The sequence below is a fragment of the Paroedura picta genome, chromosome 18, assembly GCF_049243985.1.
Source record: "Paroedura picta isolate Pp20150507F chromosome 18, Ppicta_v3.0, whole genome shotgun sequence".
In the NCBI taxonomy this organism is placed as follows: domain Eukaryota; kingdom Metazoa; phylum Chordata; class Lepidosauria; order Squamata; family Gekkonidae; genus Paroedura; species Paroedura picta.
In genome coordinates this window covers 791,749-803,334 of record NC_135386.1, presented here as the reverse complement: position 1 = coordinate 803,334, position 11,586 = coordinate 791,749, and the positions used below count along the sequence as shown (strand labels likewise).

Here is an 11,586-nt window from a genome sequence, read left to right as displayed (position 1 = left end):
CTATGTGCGTCTCAAATAAAATTACATAATTAAGTGTTCCGGGTTTTTGTGTGTGTGTGAAATAGCGTGGTGAAAGCAGCTCTTGAGAGTCCTCGTGGTTCAGTGGTCTCTAATCTGGAGAACCAGGCTTGATTCCTCACTCTTCCACTTGAAGCCTCCTGGGTGGTCTTTGGTCAGTCACAGTTCTCTCTGAACTCTTATCAATATAACCAGCATCCCAAAGTTTCTTCTCTTCCTCATCCGTGTGGCTGAAAGTAAGCTATGGCAGCCATTTTGTGGCTAGCTCCGCCTCGTGCAGCGGCCATTTTTTTTTGCATCCACCTTGTGATTGAATGCAGTGTCCTCTGTCAGAATTCCAAGAAGATCAGAGGCCCCTGGCTGGGGTGTGGATTGCTAGGACAGGGGTGAGGCACAAATTTAAGGAGCTCTCTTGAACCCTTTTCCGTGGAGGATCAATGGTGTGCCCCTGCCGGTTCCTTATTCCATGCTTTCGCGTGCTTCTTGCCGTGGTCTTCTTGAGGGCACAGCTTGACTCTTGTGTGTGACTCTTTGAGGCCTACAGATATGGAAGGGACGGATGAATGTGAAGTCACAGCCAGCTTATGGCAAGTTCATGGAATCTTCAAGGCGAGAAAGGACAGAGGAGTTGTCCATCTCTCCATAGAGTGCTCTTTGGTGGCCAGGGGCTATCTAGGGGCTATCCAGGGGCTATCTAGGGCTGACGCTGCCTAGCTTCTGAGACCGGACGAGATCGGGCTAACCTGGCCCACCCAGGTCAGGGGGGCCTTTTGGCCCGAAGATCTCCAGAGTCCGCAAGGCTAGCGAAGGTCTCCACCCACGTGTAGCTTAACTCGGCGACAACCGATCAGCAAAGGAAGCACCTCGTTTGGGTAACCCAGTGATATCCGGCCGTGTGACAGAAAACATCAGAAGAAACCCGGGGGAGATCAACAAGCCAAGGACACGGTCAAACTTGGCCGCCTTTCTTCCTCGTGGTGCTTCACAGTGTTTCCCGACCTTCTCGTAACGAAACACCTTCTTGTCTTTATTACTTAATCTCTCCATTGCAGTATCAAGTTCCCTTCTGTAATTCTGTCCCCGAGTCTCTCCTTCAAGGCGAGCGAGAGGGGTCTCTGAAGACTGCTCACTCCTTAAAAACTGCTCTAGGCTGACAAGGGCTTTCAGAGTAGGGCGAGGATTCACGGAGTCTATCTTCCATCTTACCGTGCAGCCTGGCATGGGGATTGCGTGAGTCAGCTGCGGAGAAATACTTTCTAGCCTTTAAGGCTCCAGAATGGCGTGCCCCCCTCCGATAGGAGCTGTGCCTTCAATTCACGGGCTTTCCTGCCATGAGCATCTGGCATTCTTAGGTTGGATGCTCCCTTCCCCCAGTTCCTTTTTCACCCACGACCCCATTTGCGGTTGTGCCGAGGCCTTTGTTGGGTCCACTTTGTGCCCTTCTTCTCCACGTGGAGTTCAACTTGGTGGCTCCTCGGTGCTCTCTCTGAGAGCAGATTATCCCACCCAGGCATCTTGCAGCGTTGTGGTGGGTTTGCCTGTGGTCCCCCATGCATGGTCCCCCCCAAGGCGTTCTTCGAGGTGTTCCGAAAGAGGGGTAACGGAAATGCCCCACTCGGATCAACGCAAGCTTTGTCTGTCCGGATGAATCCCCTAAAGTAGGGGCCTGTACGCTCAGTCCGCATTTCACCCCACCAAAGGGCCACTCTGAAAGGGCCTTTCAGATGGACAAAGTCATGGAATGAAAGTCACCAGTTCCAACTTATAGGTAGAGTATGAGAGTAAATTAACCTACAGCGTAATGAAAACAGTGAGCAGGCTCCAGAGATAAATGGAACACCAGCAATTTGGATTGGTTTGCGTTCACTTGGGATAGAATTGCCAACATTTGGCCACAATACAAATGTAAATGTCTCCATGGAGAGAATGACAGGCAAACAGAGAGTCAATCCCTGACCGCCGTCGGCTGTGGCCCTTCCTGTCCTCATGGGCCCTGTGAGGCGAGCGTCTCCCTCGTTCCAGCCGAGCGTCTCCCTCCGTTCCCTGACTCCGATCAGCCCCCTCTCGCCAACGGCTAAATCCTGTCGTTAGCTTACTTCCGGGTTTGAATGATTATTTTTAAGCACTTTGGGTCCTGAGGAAAGGAGGGGTCTAAACGTTTCACTAGATGAAGCCCCCTGAGCAGGCCTTTGCCCTCCAGGCCCTCCCTCTCGCTGGGCACCCTCTGGGATGGCTTTTCTCAGACCCTTTACAAGCCGCCTTCTTGCAATTTGTCACCGGAGGCAGAGCGGGAAAACCCCGAAGGCCAGGCCATGTCCAGGGATCCCGATTCCGAGGGGGATAAAACCACCCCCAGCCCGTCTCCCTTGTGTCTTCCTCCCTCCTCTCTTCTGCAGGTCCCAGACCAAGGCTCAGAAGGCCACCCGCATCGTCGAGGGGATGTTTCGGCTCCGCTCCAGGGTTGACGTAAGTTCAGTGTCCTTGTAGGATTCTGTGCCACATTTGACCGATATCATCGTCTTTAGAATGTCTCTGGATTCTTGCTCTTTCCTTCTAGTTCTGAAGTATTTCGGTCCGGGAGGGTCATCATGCTGAACTACGGAGTTCCTGGGGCAGGGATGCTCTGTCTTCTCAGTGCTTGGGAGGGACGAGTAGGAGGGCTGCTGTAGGGCCTCCTGTGGGCCCCCTGTGGGGCACAGAGTGTGGGGCTGGATGGGACGCTGGACTGACCCAGCAGGGCTTCTCTTGTGTTCTTACGGTTCCCGAGTCCAAACGCCCCTTGTCAGCGAACGACTATGCCGAGGCTTCATCTTTCTTCCTGTTGTCATCCTGTGCTTCTCCCACTAGGTGGTACTAAGCAGCTTCCCCTTGCGGGTTCAGGCAGTTTGAGCCACCAAGACTTGAAGTTGGGTTTCAAAAAAAAGGAACAAGTGGTTTAAGGATTTGCAGCGCCCGACGCACCAGAGACAGTGTAAGGATTCCTGGGCTTTGTAGAGGACAGTTGGGCTGGGACTAGCCAGACTGGGGATGGAGGAACAATGGAGTGTCCTTGAAGGGGGGAAAGGGGGGGGGAGCCCTGTTCCATGGAGGGGAGGGGAGGGGAGGGATGCTGCAGGCTCCCCGGAAGCACGGGTCCCCTAGCATCGTGCTACGTGTACTGAGTGGATAAACTTGCCCTGACTTAGTGGGACATTTCCAAACATTGTTAGGAAAGGCTGTGGGATGTATAAATATTTTTGACATTATAGTACATGCAAAGAATATGTAAAAATCTAGAGGTTCATATCAGGATAAATTTTAGCATTAGGGTAAGATTACCTTAGCCATGATTCTACATATGTAAAAAATAGGGATTTATATTAGGGTAAATTCTCAGGTTTAGTGGGAGCGTTAGGGCAGGGGAAGATTTTGTGGCATGATTAGGAAAGGTCGTGCGGTGTACAAATATTTCTGACATTATTTTAGGTTCATCTAGTCCAACCCCCTGTACCAGACAGGAAATTCCCAACTCCCTGCCTGCCCACAGTTGCCCCAATTCCATGCGCAGGTGATTCCCCCCCCCCAAAGAAACCGCAGAATCCCTGTCCAGTGTGGCCTCAAGGCCTCAACCCTAACCCTAACCTTAGCATAATAAGCTCTCGTCCTGGGAGGTCTTACTCTTTTGTCCTTGCAAAAGAGAGATCTGACAGAAAAGATTTGCAGAAGAAAGGGAGGCACCGCCAAACTCTAGATAAATATATTTATTATATCTGCTGCTGCAGGAAGGTGAAATGACTGAATTTGTTGACATGAGACAGACCTTCAGGCACAAAAGCGCAGCGTCTGCTGATGGTCGGGAGCATGACCTCACGCTTCCCCCTCGCTTGTTGGGCTCACCCCGGCAGCCCCCCTCCAGGTCTCTGGCGAAGGCCTTGATATTCGGGTGCTGTTTTCCCTCCCCCACACTTCCCTTCCCATCCTTAGCAGGACATGTCGGACTGGCTGCTAGTGTTGATTCCGATGGGGGGGGCTGGTTTCCCACCGATCTGGACAGCAATGGCCGGTCAACCTCCCTTGTAGAAATCGTAGCGTGAAGCTCCCTGTAGCTGCGACTAGGCGGTTCGGTTCTGTCCTTCGGAGAGCAAACCTGCTTGTTCTTTGGTATCGTGTTGCATGAGAACCAACTGCTGAAGATGCCCATTCTTGTGCTCGGGAAAAAACAAAGAGGCCTGGTTGGATTGACAGACAAAGGCAAAGAGGAACAGGAATCTCGAGGCTACAGACTCCTCAGAGGTAGGCAGGCCGAAGGCACAGCAGGCGCTTATGCGGTGGAGGTATTCTCCTCCTCTTTGCTGACGGCCGGCTTGTAGATGATCCCCTTGTCTTCCTTTGCCCTTCTGCTCCTGGGGAGAAAGCAAAAGGGTCCCAGATCGAGGCCTTCCCCATCCCCTCCTGCCTGGTCCTTTAACTGGAGATGCCGGGGATTGAACCTGGGACCTTCTGCCTGCCAAGCAGAGGCTCTGCCCCTGAGCCTGGGTCCCAGATCAAGGCCTTCCCCATCCCCTCCTGCCTGGTCCTTGAACTGGAGATGCTGGGGATTGAACCTGGGACCCTCTAGATGTCAAGCAGAGGCTCTGCCCCTGAGCCAGGGTCCCAGATCAAGGCCTTCCCCATCCCCTCCTGCCTGGTCCTTGAACTGGAGATGCTGGGGATTGAACCTGGGACCTCCTGCCTGCCAAGCAGAGGCTCTGCCCCTGAGCCAGGGTCCCAGATCAAGGCCTTCCCCATCCCCTCCTGCCTGGTCCTTTGACTGGAGATGCCGGGGATTGAACCTGGGGCCTTCTGCCTGCCAAGCAGAGGCTCTGCCCCTGAGCCAGGGTCCCAGATCAAGGCCTTCCCCATCCCCTCCTGCCTGGTCCTTTAACTGGAGATGCCGGGGATTGAACCTGGGACCTTCTGCCTGCCAAGCAGAGGCTCTGCCCCTGAGCCTGGGTCCCAGATCAAGGCCTTCCCCATCCCCTCCTGCCTGGTCCTTTAACTGGAGATGCTGGGGATTGAACCTGGGACCCTCTAGATGTCAAGCAGAGGCTCTGCCCCTGAGCCAGGGTCCCAGATCAAGGCCTTCCCCATCCCCTCCTGCCTGGTCCTTGAACTGGAGATGCTGGGGATTGAACCTGGGACCTCCTGCCTGCCAAGCAGAGGCTCTGCCCCTGAGCCAGGGTCCCAGATCAAGGCCTTCCCCATCCCCTCCTGCCTGGTCCTTTGACTGGAGATGCCGGGGATTGAACCTGGGGCCTTCTGCCTGCCAAGCAGAGGCTCTGCCCCTGAGCCAGGGTCCTGATCAAGGCCTTCCCCATCCCCTCCTGCCTGGTCCTTTAACTGGAGATGCCGGGGATTGAACCTGGTGCTGACCCTGCTTAGCTTCCAAGCTCTTACAAGATCAGGATGGCCGACTCGAAAAAGGTAGCCGAACCGCTTACCTCTTTGTCCTTCGAATGAGCCAAAAGGCCAGGGCCAGGACAGCCACCGCCACAAGACTGCTGGCCAGGACGACCGATGCCACAAATCCTGGAGGGGCGAGGAGAGAGAAGCCCTTAGCAGGAGTCAGGGATGACCAGCGGGCCCATGGCTGACCTGCCGCCAGGCTCAACGTGCTCGTGCTGCGGTCAGGGATGCAGAGCACCTTGGGGGGGGGGGATCAAACCAGACAGAGCGCGGAGGACGCTTTCTGAAGAAAGGCTCGTAGGTGTGTGACCAGCCTGAAGGAGGATTTCTCAGCCCTGCCCATGGAGAGCTTGCGGGGAGAGCACCTGATTCAAGCGCTAGATATTAGGATTAGGATTTTGATTCTGTCTGCAGTGTGTTGAATTATCACCCCCCCCCCCAAGGTTAATTAGCGCGCGTGATTTTAATTTGGGGGTTGGTTCGGCGTTGTCTTGGGCCAGCCCGGCTTGACTGGCGGCTGCTTTTGGGGTCGCTGAGGCTGTGTCCTTTGCCTCTCTCTCCAGAGAGCGTTCGTGTCGAGCGGCCACCAGCTGGCTCATTCCGCATTTGGTCTGATTGGCTTCGAGGGGGTCTGGCCGGCTCAAATCGACTCCTGGGTGCAGAGAAGCGGCGGTCGCATGGCAAAGGCATGCAGGGAAGGCGCTGAGAGCGGAGGGGGGGGGGAGAGGGATCACAATCACATCCCCGATCGACCGATTGGCTCCGGAGCTGCGAGGGCTCGGTTAGAACGTACCTGTGCTCCCTCCGAGGCGCCCGAGGTCTGCACAGAAGCGAGGGGAGGAAAAGGAAAACGGACAATCACTACGATTTCCCCTGCAATCAGCGTTGGGGGGACAAGGATCATCTTTCTCATTTGGGGGGCTTCGCTCTTATCGTCTTGGGGGGAGGGGGCACCTGATCAGCCACGGATCTCCTGCATCTTACACCCACGGGGAAGGACAAGCGTCATTTTTCTCTGTGTTTGGTTACAGACCTTACCGGATTCTGGAGATCGCGTGCTCCGAGTTCCTTCGTGTCCCGGGCTGGCCCAAGACATGTTCGGTGCGGTACGAAGCCCCCTCTCCAGGCAATACGCCCATTGGACCAAAGTGAGTAGGAGACCAAGCAGGCCGGCCTAGACTTGCCCTCTTTGCCACCTAAGTTGGCCCTTCCGTGTCGAGGGACAGGCAGCCTCACAAGGCCAGACGCTGGGAACAATCTGCCCGGTGGTGGGAGGCTCCACCCAGTCCTGAATTTGGGGGGGATATTTTGCCACAGTCAGGAGTGGACTGGGGGGGTGAGGAGGAAGCAGCCCTGGGTAACAGGGCTCTCCCTAGATGGATTTGCCAACTCCAGGTCGGGAAATTCTTGGAAACTTAGTTTGGAATGGATCCTAGGGAGGGAAGGGAGTTTTGCAAAGCGTCACTCCTTAGCGTCTACGCTCCGGCACGGCTGTTTTCCCAAGGGGAAGCAATCTCTGTTGGCCAGAGGTGAGATTTAATTCTGGGAGATCTCCAGGGCCCGCCTGTAGGTTGGCAGCCTTCCTCCCACTGTGCCTTCCCACCAGCCTGACCTGGCTGGGAGCCTCTGCCCCTGTTCGCAGGCCACACACAGCTTGACTGGGCTGAGCACCGCTCTTCTTCTTGCCGCCGGGCTAGCTGGGCCTGGGGCCTCAGTGGGAACTGCCTTGGTGGCCCTGCCGGTCAGCCCTCGAGTGGCCCGTGCTCCCCTGAACTCGTGGCTCCTTCCAGGGCTGCTGATACTGGACCTGGGCAACGCCTGCCCGCTCTTTCTCTCCCTCCGCCCCGCCCATCGTTGGTGAAGAGGCAACTTGTTATTTGAGGAGGACCACAGGAGACGGACGTCAAGTTAAAGAACGTCTGGCTTTTAGCTAATTAGAAGCCGAATGGCCCAGCCGTGACCACCGGCCCCTTCCCAAGTCACCCGCTTAACAAGGGGGAGGGCAGCATAGCGGCAGGGAGGTAGCAGCGGCCCCCTTCCTTCCGGGCCCGGGGGAGGGAGGCTGCGAGGGAGCGCTTGCGGCATGCATGAAAGGACTCCAGCACCCGTGGATCCCTTCCCAGAACCACGAGGTTCGTGCAAAGCGTGGTGGTCGTTGTCTGAGGGCTCAGGTCCATCTGACCACATCTGCAGCCTGCCTGTCGATGCTGCCTGGAGGGGGGGGGGCTGGGGGACAGGCCGAGGGGGCGTGCTGATAAAGCCCCAGGGATAACGGCTTGAGATCCAAATGCTAGGAAAAGGAAGGTTCCTTTTTCCCCGCAGGCATCAGGATGCAGGAATATATCGGGCTGCATGCGTAGCCAAGCAGAAGCAAGGCCATGCGGACATGTGCAGCCTTCACAGTGCCGCATGGAGAGCATCGATGCTCATGCAGCAACCATCGGGGCTAGAGAAATGCAAGTCTGCACAGTATGTCCAAATCCCCTTCCAGGTCTTCTCTTGTCCTGGGGAGGGGGGGGGGGTTCTGGGTGGCGGATTTGGACATAGCTGCTCATCCAGCTTGCATTTCTACCTGACAAGGAGAGGAGAGGAGAGGCGGCGTTTCCGTTCTCTTCCGTCTGCCAGGCTGGGTGCTAATTGCTGTGGGTGTCTTCGTGGTGCACCCCGGAGGTTAAGAGCGAAAGAGGGATCCGGCAGGAGTAGAACGAGGGTGCGTCAAGAGCTCAGCGCGTCGGCCTGAGAGACACCCTGCAGTCTTCAGACCTGGTTTGGCCACATGGGCTTTCCAGGGGGTCTCCAGGGTGTCAGTGGTGGGAAACCTCTTTGGAATCAAATAAGTTTACTACATGCTCACTGGAAAAGTTTCAAGTAGTACAGTTGGTCCAGCACCTCCATGCTAAAAGTTGTGCATTTGTGTGAAAGTCCAAAATGTCCCACAGATGACTGCTAGAACAGGTGCCCTCTGGGAAAGTTCCACCAATAACTGAATTTCTCCCTCTCCCTCCCTCCCTTCTCTACCCAACCCTCCCTCAGGGGCTCCCCGATTCCTTAGGTGCCACTGGGATCGCATCTGGTGGCTTTACTGAAGACCAACACAGCTCACCCCCCAATCATTCAATAGCGAATGTGAACCTAGTTCCAGGTGAGTCCCTTTCTGAAGCAGCCGGATAAAGTCCAGGGGCTTCTTTGAGACCAGCAAGGTTTAATTCTTGACAAAAGCTCCTGTCCAGAATCAAACTTGCCGATCCTAAAGGTGCCCCTAGAATTAGACAGTGTTCGAATGTGAGACTAGTTCTCCTTCCTCTCCCTGCTCCAAGGACCCCGTGGCGGTTCAACGTTCGCCCTGTTTCCTGTTCCTTTTGCTTCCCCTGAAGGACCCCAGGCTAGCATCTGGAAGACCCGGGTTTGAGCCCCCCTCCCCCCCCCCGTGCGCCTTGGAAGCTCACTAAGAGGCCAGGGGCCTGCCACACGCATTCGGGTTGTTGTGAGGATAAACTGGAGGGGAGGAGAATGACGTAAGCCGGTTTGGGTAGAAGTGAATGAAATACCATTGAGGTCGCGAACGTTTACGCTATCCGTTGTCTAACTTTTTCTTTTTTGGGTTGAATTAAGTATTCTGTAAGCATTTGCGTCTTGCTTTATTAGACATCAGTGCAAAAATACAAAATGGAATAGCATGAGAAGAACGGCAACTTTGGTGCCCCCCCCCCCACCCTTATTTCCCAAACCAGGCACAGCTCATTTAGGGAGGGAAGAGAAATCGAAAAATTGGCCATCTTTGATCGTTTTTCAAATAAGTCCCACTTTCTGTTTGATTTCTAAGGTTCAGCACAGAGAGAGGCAGGGAGCTCGGGTGTCCCTTAGCGTCAAATCTGGGTTTGCAACTGGAGTGTGCACTTCACCGTTTTGTACATGCTTCAGGGTGTGTGCACACATCTGGTGGGCGGGGCTACTTGATCAGCTAAGACTCCAGACAGGCCACACTCCTTGTGCACGGTGTGTATTGATCCAAACGAGGGGACACATAGCATCTGTGGCATTAACGGGGTGCGGCTTACTGGTCAGGCGCCCAGATTGGGCACTAAAAACTAATTATACAATGTCTGTAATGTGACACTGGGGTGAATTCTGCATCTGCATCATGGCTTTATTCAAGAGTCGGGCTGTCACAAGGCCAAGTTCTCTGGTGCGGGAAAATGAAAAAGGGACATTCTCTATGCTATTTGTAGACTAGGTTTCATAGCTCCCCTCTGACCCATACGGGGGGTCCCCAACATGGCGCCAGTGGGCACCATGGGTCTCCGGACCCTTTCTCTGGCACCCCCCCCACCCCCAGTATTTCTCAAACATGGGTGAGGTCAGGTGGGGCTTTTCGCCAAGCAAGGGCTCCATTGGGCCTTGAGAGACTTGACTGACTCTACGGGTTTTTAAAAACAGCACAAGGACCTACACTTTGTGACTGAAAGTAAGCTCTGGCAGCCATTTTGTGGCTGGCTCCGCCTCCTGTGGCAGCCATTTTGTGGCTGCGTCCCCTGTGCGGTGTCAGCCATTGCAAAGGGCTAAAAAAGATCAGGGCCTCTGGGAAAGTCTGCAAGGGCTCAACAGCTCTTCTATGGGCCGGAGGAATAAATATTGGGCTTTCTGCCTGGTCCTTTAGACGGCTAGGGAAGGCGCCCAGTCCCCCTCAAGCCCTCCCGCAGGTGCAGGAGGAGACCCCAGTGTACTTTCCCCTGCCGGACTCCGTGCGTTGAGGCTCTGGCTCCCTCGGCACAGAAACAGCCCCATGAGAACAAGAGCCTCTGGCTCCTCATCGGAGCTGGTGCCTGCTCAGTCGGGCAGGTGCTCTTTTCCTGGTTTGTTTTTTGGGACAAGCTTTTGTCTCTGAGCCGATTGGCCCATCGCTCCGAGCCAGATCAGAAGTCCCCCGGGGGCTCGCCTGACCCACCAATCAGATGGCTAATTTTTGCACCCATGACAATGGATTATTAATTGTTTTGGCAATCCAGCGTTATGAGTATTTCCTGGGCTTTTTACGTGTCAATCTCCTCATGGGCTTCCTCGGACGCTTTGAATTTCCCCACCAAGAGTTTCCCTGCAATGCAAAGTTGTGATTCTGTTTAGGTGTACGGTCACCTGGTTCACTGTGGTCACAAAGACCCCAGCCCCTAGCCAACAAAATCTCACCTCCCCCTCGTCTAAATACAGGTGGTGCCATGTCACAGCCAACCTCAAGCAGGGGCTGATCCTTCCCCTGGATGCCTGAGGCTGATCCTGCACTGGGTAGGGCCCCTTCCCACTCGAGGATTTTACGCTTCTGTAACTCATGGTGACCCCGTAGGCCAGGGGTAGCCAATCTCTGGCTCTCCAGATGTCCACGGACTACAGTTACCCTGAGCCCATGCTAACATGGACAACTGGCAAGGGATCGTGGTTATTGTAGTTCATGGACATCTGGAGTGGAACTGGGTTGTATTCTCACACCAAGCTATGTTCTAGTTTGTTCTACTAGTCACCGTGATGCAAAGATGACAACTCATCGTGACAAACTGCTTGTGAGAATCCACGTTCATGAAGGGGATTTTGTCAAGGGCTTTCTGTTGTTTAAACGGTGCTTTGGTGGCAGAATTTGACCTTGCGAACCCAGGTCGTACCAGACAAGCCTGTTTTCACCCACATAACTGGGATGTTCTTCCAAGTGGATTGAAACAGCGTCCTGCAGAGGGTTATCCCGTGTGGCTTACCTTGTCGGAAGGAGACGAAAACCATCCTTTCAAAGTCCTGCACCCTCCGGAAGTTGTCCACCATCTCTACGGGGGCGGGATCGTCCGGCTGTGTGCAATATAACGCCGTCTGCAGAGCCAGCAGCTGTGGGTGGAACAAGCGGGCATGAGATACATTCAAGGACAGGCACGCGTTTGCCTCGGAGGTGATTTAGTTCCCTTTCTGCATTGTTGCGACGGACGCTATCTTCTTTGACATCCAGCGTAAGTCGAACTTGGTAGTAAAATTCAGACCTGATGCAGAATTGTGGTTCATATTGTGAAAGCCAGAATTCACCTTGCAGGTGGTCACTCAAACCCTGGTTCATCTGGACAAATGCTGGTTTACTCTGTAAACCAGGGATGGGCTGAGAGGGCAGCCACG

General features: G+C 54.6%; 1 protein-coding gene across 4 annotated transcripts in view; it reads right to left on the bottom strand.

Annotated features, from left to right (window-relative positions):
- Positions 1-3,743: 3,743 nt before the first annotated feature.
- CA12 (carbonic anhydrase 12) overlaps positions 3,744-11,586 on the bottom strand; it is a 27,131-nt gene continuing 19,288 nt past the window's right edge. For 2 of the 4 annotated variants that reach the window (XM_077318004.1, XM_077318002.1), the window contains 4 exons: positions 11,184-11,307; positions 6,236-6,262; positions 5,478-5,565; positions 3,744-4,400 (listed from right to left, as the gene is read on the bottom strand). In XM_077318004.1, coding sequence (XP_077174119.1) covers positions 4,319-4,400; positions 5,478-5,565; positions 6,236-6,262; positions 11,184-11,307 — 321 coding nt within the window. In that variant the 3' untranslated portion in view covers positions 3,744-4,318. Of the gene's footprint in view, positions 4,401-5,477; positions 5,566-6,235; positions 6,263-8,876; positions 10,535-11,183; positions 11,308-11,586 lie in introns of those variants that run through there. The other 2 variants (XM_077318003.1, XM_077318005.1) reach the window with 2 other exon arrangements.